General features: G+C 49.9%; 1 protein-coding gene across 2 annotated transcripts in view; it reads right to left on the bottom strand.

Moving 5' to 3' along the window:
- LOC142469970 (uncharacterized) overlaps positions 1-3,983 on the bottom strand; it is a 4,323-nt gene extending 340 nt beyond the window's left edge. Inside the window, exons 1-3 of one of the 2 annotated variants that reach the window (XM_075576771.1) lie at positions 3,827-3,983; positions 1,309-2,171; positions 1-1,278 (exon numbers count right to left, since the gene is read on the bottom strand). The exon at positions 1-1,278 is cut by the window's left edge and continues 340 nt beyond it. In XM_075576771.1, coding sequence (XP_075432886.1) covers positions 115-1,278; positions 1,309-2,163 — 2,019 coding nt within the window. In that variant the 5' untranslated portion in view covers positions 2,164-2,171; positions 3,827-3,983 and the 3' untranslated portion in view covers positions 1-114. Of the gene's footprint in view, positions 2,172-3,826 lie in introns of both variants that reach the window. The other variant, XM_075576770.1, reaches the window with a different exon arrangement.
- Between the last annotated feature and the right edge of the window lie 14,362 nt (positions 3,984-18,345).

Genomic DNA, 18,345 nt, shown 5'->3' with positions numbered 1-18,345 from the left:
AAGGCTTCCAAAACTTGCATGAAGTGCTTGGTCACTGAAAATGTATACAGTACATCAGAATGTGGGATTTTTCCATGTCATCTTTGAGCCAGAAAAGGTGATTCATCCATACCATTAGTTAGTGCACACTTGCATTTCACAATCTTCATTCTGCCTGTTTAGGTCACTAATCAGATGGTCATATGAGCCGGTTTCTAGATTTGCTTTGACCTTAGTTTCTTCTTTGATAGGCAGCCCATTGCGGACCACTTGTTTGTCATTGATTTGCGGCATAGCAGAGGAAACATTTTCTTTGTCTACTTCAAATGGGGTTGCATGGTTTAGGATTTTATCTTCGGAATTGGCTTGGGCAGCTGGATCGTGCAGTTCTGTGGTTGAGGATTTGGAAGCCATTTCAGCTGCCACGTCAGTGTTAGAAGCAGTCTTATCTTGCTCTGTCTCCAGACCAGCCTTTATTTTGGCTTTGCCGTCTGCCTCCCTCCCCTGAACGTCCTGCTCTGGCACATGTACGTCCGAGACATGGTTCAGATTTTTTGTGGCACTTTGTTCTCCCAAATGCACATCGGGGGTCTCCGGCTCTTTAGAGATACTGAGTTCTGCGGCATCTTCCTGCCCTTTGGGGGGACTTTCAGCAATCCGATCCTTTTTTTCCATCTCTTGTTTTGCCAAGGCCACTTCCACCACGTTGGATGGCTGCCCTGCAGATTCTGTTTCAGTGGCTATTGGATTCTGTCCCCCACCACCCGATTCCTGATGTATGCCGCTTGTGCCAGCAGTGTGTTCATCTGTCTTAACTTGAGCAAGCTGCTCAGGCACTTGGGTTTGTTTTGGTGGCTCAGCCAGCAATACAACCACGTGCTTGGCCTCCGTGTCAGTTTCGGACATAGGCGCCTGAACAGACTCACTGGCATCTGGCTTTGCCGCTGGCTCAGGTACTGCATGCTCTGCCACTGGTGCTGGTACTACTGGGTCCACCACTGCTTCTGCTGCAGGCTCTGTCACTGGCTCAGGTGCGTGCACATGCTCTTGAGGTGCTTGCTCTGCCATTGGCTGAGGAAGGTGCATAGGATCAAGGGCTGACACTGGCTCAGAGGCCCTCTCAAGGTAATCCACTTTCTTCTCAGCCACAGGCTGTTTCTGCTCAGGCTCTGGATGCATTTCCTGTTTAGACTCCATGACGTCCTGTGCAGTCACTGGGATGGATGACAGCAGAGGCGCTTGAGCCACAGAGTCTTGTATGACGTCATTTACTTGAGGAGCCTCCCGTTGCCCTGGCACCTTACTCTCCACCTCCGCCTGCTCTGGCACCTTACTCTCCTTCACCTCCACCTGCTCTGGCATCTTACTCTCCTTCACCTCAGCCTGCTCTGGCACCTTACTCTCCTTCACCTCAGCCTGCTCTGGCACCTTACTCTCCTTCACCTCAGCCTGCTCTGGCACCTTACTCTCCTTCACCTCAGCCTGCTCTGGCACCTTACTCTCCTTCACCTCAGCCTGCTCTGGCACCTTACTCTCCTTCACCTCAGCCTGCTCTGGCACCTTACTCTCCTTCACCTCAGCCTGCTCTAGCACCTTACTCTCCTTCACCTCAGCCTGCTCTGGCACCTTACTCTCCTTCACCTCAGCCTGCTCTGGCACCTTACTCTCCTTCACCTCTGGCTCTAGAACAGTAGGTTTACAAGAATCCTTAGCAGCAGAGGATGAATGCAAGTTCTTATTCAATTCGTCCTTCGGGATTTTCTCCGGCTCCTGAACCAGTTGAGGCGTTTCCACAGCCGGACTCGTCTCTGCACCTTCTGTATTTTGTTTTTTATCTTGTGACGTTCCCCTTGCTTCCACGCTCGCCTCTGTTTTCTCTGCTTGCTCTTGTTTTGCATCAACACAGCTTTCTGGCATTTGGTCCGTGTTGGAGTCATCTTTGGTTGTTTCACTGGACGTTACTTCTTCGCCAGGCTGCTCCTTTGCCTGGGATTTCTGCTCACTGGCACCATTGCTCTCTGTTTTGTCAGTCTGAGGTTTTTCCCCATTTGATTCAGCTGCACCTTTTTGGCCATCCTGAATCTCAGGTTCTTTTTGTTCAACTTCTGTGGTTTCTGTGGATTCACCTTCTTTACCAGCACCCAAACAGTATCCCTTTTTCTTCTTACTTAATTTTCCTCCCATTGTTATGTCTACAGTAAGAGAATAAAAACGATTAGTTTGTAGCTGCTCCACTCCATACACTACATTCTTTGCCATGTTATTCAGCATTGGGGAGTTCAGGTTTGCCAACAGGGCCCATATTCCATCTCATGGAGGTCTTATAAACACATTACCAAAAAAGCATCAACATAAAAATAATGTAACAGATTTGCATAAACAGCACCATATTGGTCAGAAAACCCCATAGTTTGCGAGCAGATTTTTCTCCTTTCAAAAATCTGGTGCTGTGATTTCTATGCACGATCCCCATTAACGTGGGCAACTCCACACAAAGATCTCGGAAACTTGCCAATTTCATGCACTCCCACAACGGGAAGCAAATGTGTGTTTTTGTTTTTTTTTTACTTTGTATTCTGTGGACAGCTGACAAAATGACTGACACACACGAATAAAAAAAACAAACATACCATGGTCTATACTTATTTTGCTAATCCGGTTACCCTCTTTGCTGCCAAAAAAGGCAATGCGTTGCTCACCCCTAGAGGAGAAGTGTGACATTTGAGCAAAATAAATGCTTTTCTATTTGATAAGATTGGAGAATTCTGGCAACATAGGTATGTGTCCAAAATCTGCCAGATCCAGGTGGCACAGACCTGCTGTCTGGGAAGAACAAAAAAAAAAGTGTTCTTTGTTATGCAAAATAAACCCCCTCCAGGCTTACAATTATCCCTTCACACAGGCGTGCCCTAATGTGTCTAGCTGCAGCAATTTAAAGAACCACTTAAATCAATACCCGTTTTAAAATATTCAAAGTAATGGCCTTCTTGGCTTTGGTTCATTTTAAAATGCCCTGAAAATATTCGTTTCGTTTTGCAGCTGGTGCAAGATGTAGCATGGCAAGTATTAACCCCTACAGTACGTGCACTGCAGGCCTCAAAGGGTTAAACCGTAGGTCTAGCAAATGGACAGAATTAAGCACATCAATGATACACGTTGGTTATCAGGGATATGTAAAGAATTTGAGGTGTAAGCTCACAATTGTAACAGGCAGAGATGGGGAAATGACATATACCAGATGCAAATTGATTGGATTACAATGATTGTGATAAAATCGCCTATACCTTAATCTCCCCTCCCTCCCCCCTGCACAATCTACAAAAACACAGAACATTAATCCTCCAACAGGGTCACTTAGCATAAAACAATCTGATTCTGCCCCTTACAGCTGAACCGATGTTAAATCCCCAGCTGCACTGCATTAATTACAGCACACTGATCACTCGTAATAAAACAATAGGTGTTCTTTGTGGGGAAACCCCAGCAAGATACCTACATGTCATTTAACTAGTTACTTCTCCATGGAAAATCAAAATATAATATTGAAAGGACTAAACGTTGTCCATCTTGTAAAGTCGTCCAGCATTATCGTGACAGACATTAATGGACAGGTAATAACAGCCACTGATAATCAAAACCCAGTGAGATGGGCTCTCTTGCTTTTGCTGCAATGTGACAAAGCAGCAGCACAGCCCCAGAGGGGAAGAGAGAGAAGCCAGAACAAAGGAGCTGGGAGCATTATCTGCACTATCTGCTTTCTAGCAGGTCACAGCTCTCGGCACATGCATGCTCACACAGCCACATGGCTGCCTACAACAGAATAGATATTCCAAATAGGGTTTCATACCTGGCAGACAAGCTGGGGATCAGAGGCAGGAGACCGGGCTGCAGCAGAACCAGCACTGGATGGATCGGCTGGGACTGAGAGCAATATGGAGAGTGACAGATGCTCGCTTCTCAGAGGTACAATATGGTACTCCCCCCTCCCCCTTGCCTTTTAGTTCCTCCCTGCTGAAGACCTCAAATGCAGAGCCTTCCCCCCCCCCCTCCTTTATGGCTAGTCAATTTAAAGGGCCAACTGTTCTCTGACACAGCTCCAGGGAATAGACTGTCTCCCATCTGTGTGCAATGTACAATTTGTACATGTTACTGTGAAATCTAATATCCCCTAAAAAAAAAAAAAAAGACTTCTTGGCTTTCGGGTATTTGCCTGGCAAAGCACTAATAATTTCCCCAGTATCATTGTGTTTATTTTTGCAGTTCTATTCAGTTTTTCTTCCAGGCAGACAGAAATGGGAGTGTTGATGCTGCTTAAATAAAGAGCATTTAGACAATTAAACAATGCACATTTACGTTATAGGTCCTATAAGACGTGAACAGATGAGGGTTTTATTGAAATCCCACTTCCATGAACACAACTGCATTTCTATGCATTTTAAGACACTTGTGCAGAAATGGTTAAAAGACAGCGAAGATCCAATGAATATAAAACAATTATAAGGATTTTGGGGCAATCATTTCTGTCATTATTGTTTTAATGTGTTGTGTTGGAACTCGCCTACATTGTACAATTTAAAAAAAAATAAAAAATATATATATATATATGTATATATTTATATAGCGCCATCCAGGTACATAGCGCTGTACAATACACATGGCATAATATTATAATAATGGGAATAAGCGCTTCAGACAAAACAATAGGAAAAGGAGTCCCTGCCCCGAAGAGCTTACAATGTAAGTGGTAAATGGGGAGAACATTGAAATATATATATATATTTACAGTATATATATATATATATTTTTTTAATTTCAGAAAAGCTGAATGATACTGCAATTATGTACAATCTCACCGGACAATAATGACTCAATTACTGTAAAGTAAGTAAAAAAATCCATACAATGGAAGCAGGAAACAGACAGTGGGACTCGGCGTTTCGAAGACCGCTGAGAGAATCGAATATAAAACCCTTGTTTCATAGATGAGCTGTGGAAAGATACAACAGTATATAGAAGATACAAAGCCCTTTGCAGTGCTGGATTCTGGCCTATATGTACTAGAAAGCTTTCATTTCTCTTAAAACAATGTGCTCAGCAGAAAATGTAAACTTACATCAGAAAATTAAAGATAGTGTTTAACACGCCTGGCTCTGTCTAATCTCTGTAACGTACCCCAGACACACTTCAATATAAGATATGCATCTCAATGTATCTTTCCCTCTGAAAATCCTTTAGGTGAGTGATTTCAAACCCTATGACAAATCTATAGCCGGAAACCTGGATTCCAAAGCCTGGCTCCATAAATCTGTACGTGTGTGCCCCGAAATCTGCAGAAGTTAAATATTTATTCTACTGCGTAAAAGGCTGTTTACAGTTCAGCCTCTGCCCAGGGTGTTTATACTAACACCAGCTCCCTCTCCCACCCTGCAGCTGAGCTAGGCACAGACAAAGGTTACTGGCAGGCTGGTGAGACCTAGAAATCGTTCCCATTTCATGAGCTATAAAGTCTACCCTCACTAATAAGAATTCGAGATAAACCTATACTGTACTTTGTTCATTTTTATAAATATTTGTGTTCCGCTCAGACACAGAGCAGACTAGGAGGCAGCAAAGCATTATAGTACAGTGCATCCAGTACTCGGATACAGTACACCAGATGGGACTTATTCTGCATTTAAAAAAATAGTAATGCAGTGGGAATGGGTTTGTGCATAGTTAACAACTGACTGCAAGTTAACACAGTGTTACTTTTGCATTACCAACTTCTCACCATGTTGAATGGAAGGGTTATACTGCAGCCCCCCCCTTCTTTTTGCATAAACCTTAGCCTGGGGAAGGTATTTGTGTAGCGCACACTATAATACTGTATAATTATATGTAACCAGGTCACCTGTTTTCCCCTTCGCCCTCCTAGGGCGCCTCCGTGGCCAGGAGAGATGCCGGGTGCTGCCGGAGGCCAGCGGCAGACCCGACGGCCATCCGAAGGGTGGGGGCCGTTGCAGGGAGCGGTGCGCTGTCTCCACGATCGGGCCGGTTGCCGGGGACGCGATCGGGCCGTTGCTAAGGCCGCGATCGCGTCTCTAAGGTCCCGGCGGCCGTCGAAGAGAGCGCCGCCATTACTCCACCACTCGCGCATGCGCAGGAGTCGCGCGAGAGTAGGGACAGTGAGAGGGATGTTGCGGCGGCCATTAGGGGTTAGTGTAGGCAGAGGGGAGGAGCGCACGCTGCCCCAATGTTATTGTAAGGGCCTCGGGACTACAATTCCCATGAGGCATAGCGAGGCAGGCACCAGGTGCCTGATAGGAGCCAATAGGGCTGCAGGACTGCCCTGGACAGATATAGATACATTTGGCGGGCTGGAGCTGTGTGTCAGTCAGGAAGAAGCAGAGCAAGGAGACAGACAGAGGAAGGAGGTAGGGTGCAGGAGCCGGAGACTCCCTGCACTAAGGCCCTAGTTAGCCCTGAGTCCCCAGTAGTGTGAGTGTTGCCAGGGACAGCCCTCAGGATAGGGAACCTGTCACTTACTTTAGTTGGCACTGGGGAACAGCAGGGAAGATAAGGACAACTGGGGGGGTTTCATAGCGGTAACCAATCCGGGGAGCCATAGCCCAGGGTCCTGTTGTGAATTAGTGGCACGAGACAGCTGGGGGGTTCATAGCGGTAACCAGTCCGGGGAGCCATAGCCCAGGGTCCGTTTTGCGAGTGGCGAGGCGAGGGGGGGGTTCATAGCGGTAACCAATCCGGGGAGCCATTGCCCAGGCCGGCGTTGCGCGTAGTACGAGGCAACTGGGGGGGGGTTCATAGCGGTAACCAGTCCGGGGATCCATGGCCCAGGGCCCGTATTATGAGTAGGGTGGGTACAAGACCTACCTATATAGGATAGGCAACCCCGAAGGCCCTAGGAGATTGACCCTTAAGCCACTTAAGGATGCTGTGTTATAGGGACGCCTATAGTGTAGTATGTGTCATGTTGCTATTGTGTTAGTGAGGGACTCAGCGGATGCTGCGGTTCCAGTGAAGGAGTTCGGACCCACGTTGGGGTCACAGAGAATATCGCCAGGATAGGATCAGACGGATTCATCACGCGTCTGACCCTTTGTGAAGCGTTGCTGATCCGAGCACTGGAGTGCTCGGCAGGTATCTACAGTTCTAAGTGCACCACCGGGCCCTTAGCTTAATAGTGACTGCGCAGTCACCCATTGATTCTCTGCAAGAGTGCGGGACATTGGGTGGGGTTCTTTGGACACTGGGTGGGATCGCCTAGTGTTGGGGAATCGTCCTGCGAGACGTCATGGTTAGTGTCTCCTCCTGATAGGGACACAGGTTATGTTATGAATGTGATGTGTCGTATTACATGTTAGTAAAGTCCTTAGTTATTATACCCCATTGTGTATGTGATCATTGTGTTTGTCCTGCGAGGATTCACTTCCCCCTCTGGTGGGAGCCATCGCAGGTGGAGGCGCTGCACCTATTGAGTAAGTGGTTACCCCTAGTATAATTGCCCCAGGTTCCCCGTGGCGGAAGCTCAGCCCTCCTGTGAGCCTACAGGTATACGCACCACACCGGTAACACTACATGTTCTACTCACCCACACTATATATGAGATTGGGTGGGGTGGAATACCCGTTACATTTGGAGGCGCTGCTGAGATCAGACCTGGGGTGCCCTGTTCCATTTTTTTTCTAAATTGTCCAAGTCCTATTTTTTTGTCCACCATGGTTGTCAAGTCCGGACACGAGGTCCTCGCCTGGGCCTTGAGGATAAATAATCTTAGTCCCCGCCGTGTGGTGGCCTTAGAAGGCGTTCCCGCCAATATATCTGAAGATGAGATCTATGAGCATATGCGTAAAATCCCCGGATGGCAGCACGCTCTTCTTATAGACTTAGAGCCAGCTTCCACGTCCCCGTGGAGATCGCGGCTTTTTGTTGTGTCATCCTCAAGGGATATATGCCCGTCTGAGTCACCGTCCGTGTTATTTATGCCCGGGTGTCCCCCTGAGGGTTACCCTTTAGTATACGCTGACCCCGCGCCATGGCAACTTCCTCCAAGTGAGATGCGTGCACGTGATACCGCTCCCAAGGCGCAGAATGATTTTGCAGAAAACCATCCGGGATTGGCGGGAAAACCAGAGCCCCGCCCCCGTAATGTGAGTGACTCAGTGCAGAGCCAGAGTCACTCAGTGATAGAGCACACCCCGCCTTTAAATTCCACCAGGGGGAGTGAGCACAGTGAACAGCCATTAGACCCTTCTGTTCACCAGGAGGAGGGCATTGTCGTAGACATGGAATATTTTCTTTCTGAGCAGGAAACCGAGATAGACTGTCAAGGGATACACCCTAGTATGTATGTGGCCTGGCGTGCGCCCGGAGTAGATTCTCTTCTCTTCATATGCTCCTGCCTGCAAGAAGCCCACGCTCAGGGAGCCAAAGTGTCTCGGTTATCCCTCGACTACAGGACCATCGAGGTGGAAGGAGAAATGGGCATACAGTGTTTTAGCCCCACTTGTGACTGTTCTAGAGAGACATTGACATGGTGGTCCTACTGTGAGTGTTGCGGTGTGCGGTTACTGAAGTCTATTGTACCCCAGCATGCAGAAGTTTCCAGTGAAGAGGTTGAAGTCCCCTCGGTGGCGATGCGCCTACCGGCGAACCACCCCAACGATGATGCAGAGGATACAGAGTCTGCTGTGGGTCCGTGTACCCTGGAAAAGGTATATCCCGATGTTGCGGACCCTGCTGTGGGCCCGTGTGCCCTACAATGGTCAGTCCGACCTACTACAGAGGTATCATCGGTCCTAGGCGTGGGACCAGTACCTACAGACGACCAGGAAGGAGAGAAACCCATCGCAAGCCAGCAGAGTGGTAAGGAACCCCCTTGCTCCCCACAGGCTCCGATGGAGGTGGCCGTGCAACAGGCCAGAGTTACGGTTCCTGATCTGAGTGAGAGCCCGTGCGCTCCAACCCAAATGGTCCCAGGACTGGGATCCAACGCTCCCGAGTTTAAGGACAGCAAGTGGACTGCCCCAGAAGTACAGGAGGCAGGTCCCGAGACAGCCGAGGTGGGAACTGACAGCGTCCCCGAGGACCTGTTGGCCACCGAGAATCACCGCAGGGGTAAGGTGTCTACTCTTTACCCCCTGCCCGGTGAAGCAGAGACTTTGAGTAAAGAGACAGTGTCCAGTTCTCGCTTCTCAGTGGAAGCTGAGCACGTATGTAGGGACAAGGACTATGTGGCAAAGGAGCTGGTAGAAGTTGCCTCCTTTGCGCCCAAGAAGAAGCGGCCCATTCGTCACGTAGTGGACCGAGGGAAAGGTCCTGGCCGCCTGGCCTGCTGCTTCCAGGCCATGGATGATCAAGTAAAGGTTGGTGTGAAGGACACTGCGCTATTCCTTCCACCAGGGGGAGGAAGTAGCACTGAAGCAGTGACTGTTACGCCAGAGTGTGCTTTCCGAGAGATTCACCCCGGGGAGGCTCACGGACGCAAAAGTGAGGTACCCCCATCTGATCAGTTAGGGGCACCCCACAAATGATCTCAGCAAGCAGCTGATACTCAGCTGGCCTCGGGTAATAGTGGGTGTGATATGCCATGTAATTTTGCATTGTGTGAAAATGTGCCATGTTTTGAGGATGTTGCAGTCGATCTGTTAAGTGTACGGGGTATGCCATGCCATTTTTCAGTGTGTAAAATTGTACCATGTTATGTCGTTCCCCAAGCGAGGGCGTTGGGTGTTTCACCAGGGGGAGAGTGTAACCAGGTCACCTGTTTTCCCCTTCGCCCTCCTAGGGCGCCTCCGTGGCCAGGAGAGATGCCGGGTGCTGCCGGAGGCCAGCGGCAGACCCGACGGCCATCCGAAGGGTGGGGGCCATTGCAGGGAGCGGTGCGCTGTCTCCACGATCGGGCCGGTTGCCGGGGACGCGATCGGGCCGTTGCTAAGGCCGCGATCGCGTCTCTAAGGTCCCGGCGGCCGGCGAAGAGAGCGCCGCCATTACTCCACCACTCGCGCATGCGCAGGAGTCGCGCGAGAGTAGGGACAGTGAGAGGGATGTTGCGGCGGCCATTAGGGGTTAGTGTAGGCAGAGGGGAGGAGCGCACGCTGCCCCAATGTTATTGTAAGGGCCTCGGGACTACAATTCCCATGAGGCATAGCGAGGCAGGCACCAGGTGCCTGATAGGAGCCAATAGGGCTGCAGGACTGCCCTGGACAGATATAGATACATTTGGCGGGCTGGAGCTGTGTGTCAGTCAGGAAGAAGCAGGGCAAGGAGACAGACAGAGGAAGGAGGTAGGGTGCAGGAGCCGGAGACTCCCTGCACTAAGGCCCTAGTTAGCCCTGAGTCCCCAGTAGTGTGAGTGTTGCCAGGGACAGCCCTCAGGATAGGGAACCTGTCACTTACTTTAGTTGGCACTGGGGAACAGCAGGGAAGATAAGGACAACTGGGGGGGTTTCATAGCGGTAACCAATCGGGGAGCCATAGCCCAGGGTCCTGTTGTGAATTAGTGGCACGAGACAGCTGGGGGGTTCATAGCGGTAACCAGTCCGGGGAGCCATAGCCAGGGTCCGTGTTGCGAGTGGCGAGGCGAGGGGGGGGGTTCATAGCGGTAACCAATCCGGGGAGCCATTGCCCAGGCCGGCGTTGCGCGTAGTACGAGGCAACTGGGGGGGGTTCATAGCGGTAACCAGTCCGGGGATCCATGGCCAGGGCCGTATTATGAGTAGGGTGGGTACAAGACCTACCTATATAGGATAGGCAACCCCGAAGGCCCTAGGAGATTGACCCTTAAGCCACTTAAGGATGCTGTGTTATAGGGACGCCTATAGTGTAGTATGTGTCATGTTGCTATTGTGTTAGTGAGGGACTCAGCGGATGCTGCGGTTCTAGTGAAGGAGTTCGGACCCACGTTGGGGTCACAGAGAATATCGCCAGGATAGGATCAGACGGATTCATCACGCGTCTGACCCTTTGTGAAGCGTTGCTGATCCGAGCACTGGAGTGCTCGGCAGGTATCTACAGTTCTAAGTGCACCACCGGGCCCTTAGCTTAATAGTGACTGCGCAGTCACCCATTGATTCTCTGCAAGAGTGCGGGACATTGGGTGGGGTTCTTTGGACACTGGGTGGGATCACCTAGTGTTGGGGAATCGTCCTGCGAGACGTCATGGTTAGTGTCTCCTCCTGATAGGGACACAGGTTATGTTATGAATGTGATGTGTCGTATTACATGTTAGTAAAGTCCTTAGTTATTATACCCCATTGTGTATGTGATCATTGTGTTTGTCCTGCGAGGATTCACTTCCCCCTCTGGTGGGAGCCATCGCAGGTGGAGGCGCTGCACCTATTGAGTAAGTGGTTACCCCTAGTATAATTGCCCCAGGTTCCCCGTGGCGGAAGCTCAGCCCTCCTGTGAGCCTACAGGTATACGCACCACACCGGTAACACTACATGTTCTACTCACCCACACTATATATGAGATTGGGTGGGGTGGAATACCCGTTACATATATATATACAGTGCTCGACAAATAATGATAACAAGTCGCCCGTTGCGAGTGGATTTAGGCAGCTGGCGACCCGTGCTGCAGCTCAATGAATTCCCCTGCTCGTGCCAATTTTTTTTTTTTTTTTTTTTTTTTTTTTTTAATAAATAAATAAATAATCCCCCTCCCTGATTGGGTTAAAAAAAAAGTTTAAAAAAATGGCGGCAAATCCTGTGGTCTGGTCCCGGCGCGCGTGCACAGGGCAAGCAGAGTGTCCTGCCATTTGCGCTGCCTGTTCCCCCCAGCAACCCAGAATCCCCCGCACCCTCACCCCCCCCCCCCCGCTCCCCACGTGGGACGGAGGGGGAAGCCCAAAACAAGCGCCGCGCGCAATCTAGCCCCCTCCGCTCCCTCCCCCCTCCGCTCCCTACGTGGGACGGAGGGGGAAGCCCAAAGCAAGCCCCGCGCGCAACCCACGTGGAACGGAGGGGGAAGCGCCAACCCAGCTTCCCCCGTGCGCGCCTCCTGCGCATGATCTCCCCCTAATCATCTGCCCCCGATCCCCGCTTGGTGTTCGGGGAGCGTGCTTCGGGGGGGGAGGGGCCTGCTGCCGTGCGGAGGGGCCTGCTGCCTTAAGGAGGGACCTGCTGCCGTGCGGAGGGGCCTGCTGCCTTAAGGAGGGACCTGCTGCCGTGCGGAGGGGCCTGCTGCCGTGCGGAGGGGCCTGCTGCCGCGTGCGACCCGGTGAGTGTGTGTGTGTGAGTGCCAGAGTGAGTGTCTGTGTCTGTCTGTGAGTGAGTGTCTTGTGAGTGAGTGTGTCTGTGTGTGTGCCTGTGTGTGTGTGCCTGTGTGTGTGTGTCTGTGTGTGTGTGTGTGTGTGTGTGTGTGTGTGTGTGTGTCAGAGCGAGTGTGTGTCTCTGAGTGTTCTGAGTGAGTGTGTCTCTGAGTGAGTGTGTCTCTGAGTGTGTCTCTGCGTGAGTGAGTGTGCCTGTGTGTGTGTGCCTGTGTGTGTGTGTCTGTGTGTGTGTGTCTGTGTGTGTGTGTGTGTGTGTCAGAGTGAGTGTGTGTCTCTGAGTGTCTGAGTGAGTGTGTCTCTGAGTGAGTGTGTCTCTGAGTGAGTGTGTCTCTGCGTGAGTGAGTGTGCCTGTGTGTGTGTGCCTGTGTGTGTGTGTCTGTGTGTGTGTGTCTGTGTGTGTATGTCTGTGTGTGTGTGTGTGTCTGTGTGTGTGTGTGTGTGTGTGTCAGAGTGTCTGAGTGAGTGTGTCTCTGCGTGTGTGTCTCTGCGTGTGTGTCTCTGCGTGTGTGTCTCTGCGTGTGTGTCTCTGCGTGTGTGTCTCTGCGTGTGTGTCTCTGCGTGTGCCTGTGTGTGTGCCTGAGTGAGTGTGTCTCTGCGTGAGTGTGTCTCTGCGTGAGTGTGTCTCTGCGTGAGTGTGTCTCTGCGTGAGTGTGTCTCTGCGTGTCTGTGAGTGTGTGTGTCTGTGAGTGTCACCCTCTCCCTGTGTCGCCCTCGCCTTCTCCCTGTGTCGCCCTCGCCCTCGCATTCTCGCCCTCGCACTCTCTCTGTCTTTGTCTCACATTCTCTCTCTGTCTCTCTTTTTCTGTGTGTCTCTCTTTTTCTGTGTGTCTCTCTTTTTCTGTGTGTCTCTCTTTTTCTGTGTGTCTCTCTTTTTCTGTGTGTCTCTCTTTTTCTGTGTGTCTCTCTTTTTCTGTGTGTCTCTCTTTTTCTGTGTCTCTCTCTTTTTCTGTGTCTCTCTCTTTTTCTGTGTCTCTCTCTTTTTCTACGTCTCTCTCTTTTTCTATGTCTCTCTCTCTCTCTCTCTGGCCGAGTCCATAGAAGGACAGGCCGCGCTGAGCCGTGCGGACGCTCCGTGCTGAGCCCCTGCATACTCAATGAGGATGCCTTGAGAGGGGGCTCACGCGAGCGTCCGCAGGCGTGCTGAGGCGCTGGATTTTTCAGCCGACAGCAAAACTGTTTTTCAGAGCACTGTCGGCTGGAAAACATCCAATCAGCGCGGAGCAGCGTCAACGTCACGGCGCCATGACGTTGACGTCGGTGCGTCGCGGGGGATTGGCCCAGCGACGTCACTGCCCCGCCTCCGTCAGTCTCCCCCGTCTCCCGATCGCGCCCGCTGGCTCGCTTGCATGGGCATGAAATCGCGCAGATTTCAGCAGGCGAGCCTCAGCGTCAGCGCGGTTCCGAACTGCTCACCCCTCTATGGCCCCAGCCTTAGTCTCTCTCTCTCCGTCTCTCTGTCTCTCTCTATCCATCTCTCTGTCCTCTCTTTATCCGTCTCTCTGTCTCTCTCTATCCGTCTCTCTCTCTGTCTCTCTCTCCCACCCTCTCTCTCTCTTCCCACCCGCTCTCTCTCTCTCTCTCTCTCTCTCTCTCCCACCCTCTCTCTCTCTCCACCCTCTCTCTCTCTCCCACCCTCTCTCTCTCTCTCTCTCTCTCTCTCCCCCCACCCTCTCTCTCTCTCTCTCCCACCCTCTCTCTCTCTCTCCCACCCTCTCTCTCACTCTCTCTCCCACCCTCTCTCTCTCCCACCCTCTCTCTCTCTCTCTCTCCCACCCTCTCCTCTCTCTCTCTCTCTCTCCACCCTCTCTCTCTCTCTCTCCCACCCTCTCTCTCTCTCCCACCCTCTCTCTCTCTCTCTCTCTCCTCTCTCTCTCTCTCTCTCTCTCTCTCTCTCTCCCACCCTCTCTCTCTCTCTCTCCCACCCTCTCTCTCTCTCTCCCCCACCCTCTCTCTCTCTGTCTCCCCCACTCTCTCTCTCTCTCCCCCACCCTCTCTCTCTCTCTCTCTCCCACCCTCTCTCTCTCTCTCCCACCCTCTCTCTCTCTCTCTCTCTCTCTCTCTCTCTCTCTCTCTCTCTCTCTCTCTCTCTCCTCTCTCTCTCTCTCTCTCTCTCTCTCCTCTCCCTCTCTCTCTCTCTCTCCCTCCTCTCTCTCTCTCTCTCTCTCTCTCTCTCTCTCTCTCCCACCCTCTCTCTCTCTCTCTCCCACCCTCTCTCTCTCTCTCTCTCTCTCTCTCTCCACCCTCTCTCTCTCTCTCTCCTCTCTCTCTCTCTCTCTCTCTCTCTCTCCTCTCCACCCCTCTCTCTCTCTCTCTCTCTCTCTCCCACCCTCTCTCTCTCTCTCTCTCTCCAACCCTCTCTCTCTCTCTCTCCCCCCTCTCTCTTTCTCTCTCTCCCCCCCCACTCTCTCTCTCTCCCCCTCTCTCTCTCTCTCTCCCCCCACTCTCTCTCTCTCTCTCCCCCACTCTCTCTCTCTCTCCCCCCACTCTCTCTCTCTCTCTCTCTCCCCCACACTCTCTCTCTCTCCCCACACTCTCTCACACTCGGGATCTGGATATCTTATTTACCCTATATATCTTAACTGCTCTATACTACACTGAAATAACCTATACTGCTTACTTCCAGATCTGACTCAAGCTTCACACTGAAGACATCGGAACTCCCCCCCCCCTAACCCAGAAGACAGGTAGGGAACACATCCCCTCCAATGTATAACATTGCCGGAATGAGGGTACCTGGACATTGAGGGACTGCGGATCAGGTAAGATCCCAGGCGGGATTGCTGCTTTAAATATTCTGGCTTTTTTTTCTAGATTCGACATTTATACACACACACACACACACACACACACACACACACACACACACACACACACACACCTAATTGTAGTATAATGTAATACAATAAATAAACTAATGTCAAAACGAATGTTCTTACTAGGATTTGTTTTTTTAAAATGAGGGACTGGGGGCGGGATTAGAGGCGGGGGTTGGGGGCGGGATTAGAGGCGGGACTAGGTGGCGAGTAGATTTTTTGGTTCGGCGAGTAGATTTTTGGGTGATTTGTCAAGCACTGTATATATATATATATATATACCTAGTCTAGTCTCAAACCAGCTTAACCAGTACAACCAACCTCACACTGATGATACCCATCAAGGTTGAAACATGTCTGTGAGTGGGTTTACTGGCTTTGCATCTCATCCCAGCCTCTGTCTAAATTTCTAAAAGCTGTGTTTAAAGCAGTATGCATTGGCTTGAGGATTTGCTTGTGTAATACGAGCTTGAGACAAAAGGTGGCACTGTGCTCATTTGCATGTCATTTCCAGAATCCCTTGCTGCAGTGGAAGCGCTGTATGCTGGGCGATAATGGAGAAAGATAGGGTTGCAGACCTGTCTAAGACATGCAAATGAACATACAGTAATATTTACAGTTGTTTATATATATAATATATATATATATATATATATATATTATATATATATATACACATTGTCATTATAATGTTGCAACCCAATGTTACACTCATCTCGGGCCTTTTGTTGAAATGATTTCACTAGTCTGAATTCTGCTAATGACATCACAGCTGGCTGTATATAAAAAGGATTCGCATCAGCCCGTAGTTATATTTTGAATTCCTTCTCTTTGATATTGCTATTCTCAGAGTTTGTATTCCATTTTCATTGTTCTCATTACCTCTCGCGTTATTACACATTGCATTGTATATCACTGTGATTATTGGTATGTGTTGTTTTTTTTACTGGGATCATATTACGATGGGATGTCTGTATATTGCATTTTGCTTCTTGAACATCGATTGGTGTCTTGTGATTTTTCATGTGACTATCTGCCTCTATATTTGATATTTTAACTCATTCTCTGCCAGTAAGACCTGCGCCGCTTTCTGAAGTAAAGAGTCGATGGCAGGGATGTTTAAGCTGCAGACCAAGCAATATCCTACATGTGTGTTTTTTTAATAAATCAGTTCTGTACTATGAGAAAATACTTGTAGCATTTTTTTTAAACTGACTGTGAATGCCATTTTTAATGTATTATAATGTAACGAGCCTTTTTGGTTTCTATAGCAACCAGTTTCTATTTACAAGTCACATCCCCTTCCTCTTCTGAAACAGATTCTGACACACCCCCTTTTTGAGCCCTCCCTCCCTCTCTAGCAGTGCACCAATTGTATCTAGTGTCTGCCTGGTCACATGATCTACCCCGCAGAACTTTGCATCTTTGGTCCTCTTCTGCTGCAATGACAGCCATTTAGTGAACCCCTGAGCCGAATCTTCGCCGATCGATCACAGGAGAACGGATCGATCGGCAATTTAGCTAATTACTTATCATTGTGTGGATTAAAGGGGGGGAAATAAATAAATAAAATACGGCAGCTTGGACTGCTGCATTAGGCTGCGGCCGTGGTGCGCGCGATGCCATGTGTGAGGGCGCACGCGGGGCGCGAACAACATACAGCACTTCTATCAGGCCGGCCATAGTGCGCTCGATGAAGTGCAACGGCGCTGCAGCATTTTGAGCCGCCAAAATGCTTTGATTTTTTCGCGCGACGGCCGCGTCACGTTGGGCGTTTCAACCAATCAGGCCGAACCAGCCTGATGACGTCACTGCCACGCCTCCCGAAAAACAAAGTCCATACATTGCTCAAGCGACAGGCGCGTGCACCTGCACTAAATCCGAGGCCTTAAGCAGGGGTGGCTGTGTTTACCCTGGGCGCTTCCTCTATACTGATAGGGAAGCTGCACAATATGTTTGAACCCCGCAGCCCTGTTTACAGAGCAGTAGAGACTGATGAGGCTGTCCCCCACACCTCTGGAACGCCCTTCCCCTCAATATCTGACTAGCACCCTCTCTATCCTAAGACTTATCTTAAAACCAGGGTTGTGACCACTCCGGGTTTGACCTGGAGACTATGGGTTTTGACCACGTATCTCTGGTCTCGGGGTTTACCTAGTTAACCTCCGGATGGTAAATTTCGGCGGCGGAATCTCCCAACCTCCTCGGCGTCTTCCCGGCATCTCCCCTGCAAGTAACTCCTGTTAATATGGCCGCTCGGCGTCAAATGGTGCCGCGTTGCCATGACAACCGGACGCCACAGGATGTCACGATGCCTTTAGGCATCCCATTATCATGGCAACTCGACGCAGCATGACGCTGTGACGTCACGTAACATCCCGTTGTCGTGGCAACGTGGCGCCATATGATGCAGCGTGGCCTCCTAGAAACAGCCCTGCTCTGGGAAATACCGCGGCCTCCAAAGCCAGTCAGGTCACTATGTCCAGAGAGGTAATACCGGACACATACATGTCCAGTATTACCTCTCATATTTTCTGGACACAGTGTGCAAATACAGGACAGTCCGGTTCAGTACTGGACCCCCGTGTGGTTTTCTAATAGTGGAAGCTGGTGGAGAGTTGGTTGGTGCATGGAAGGGCGTTACAGAGATAGGGTTCAGCACGGGAGAAGTCTGGCTTCCGCGCTTATGTCCGTATCCCTGTATTATACGTGTATCCTCTCTGCTTATAAGAAGCACATTGTAGTACCGCTCTTGAATACAGTTGTTCCCCTATATTCAAAATATTTTTATTTTATATGCTTAGAAAAAAATTGCATGCACGGTTGAACATTTTAAGACTAAGATATTTATTATATTGGATAACAAGACAATTTCCCCCTCAATCTCAGCCCAAGCAGGATTATGTATGATAGCCGACACTCCGCAGGTGTATTCTGTGTGGCTATGTTTTGTTACCCATATTTTTACAGTGTATGGATGATTGTGTTTTTGTCCTGGTTCCATGTTTTCATTGGACCAACATTCGAAATGGTTTAAATCCGGTAAAAAGAGTGCTCCGGTGTGGAATGGTATTGTTCTCTATCACAGTGACAATTTTGGTCAAAGTCTTGTTCCTTTTAGTATCTCTGAATTTAGCGAAAGCTGGGAGAACGATGATGTGCGTTATGGGGAGGGGGGAGGGGGCAGGGTGCAGAATCAAGAAAACAAATTCAATTGTACAGTGGTTCCCAATCTTTTTAGGTTAAGGATTCATTGTCTTTGAAAATTGTACTACGTGCAGT

The sequence above is a fragment of the Ascaphus truei genome, chromosome 19 (assembly GCF_040206685.1).
Source record: "Ascaphus truei isolate aAscTru1 chromosome 19, aAscTru1.hap1, whole genome shotgun sequence".
Lineage (NCBI taxonomy): Eukaryota > Metazoa > Chordata > Amphibia > Anura > Ascaphidae > Ascaphus > Ascaphus truei.
The sequence above is the reverse complement of the archived record's forward strand: the minus strand, read 5'-3'. Positions and strand labels throughout refer to the sequence as shown.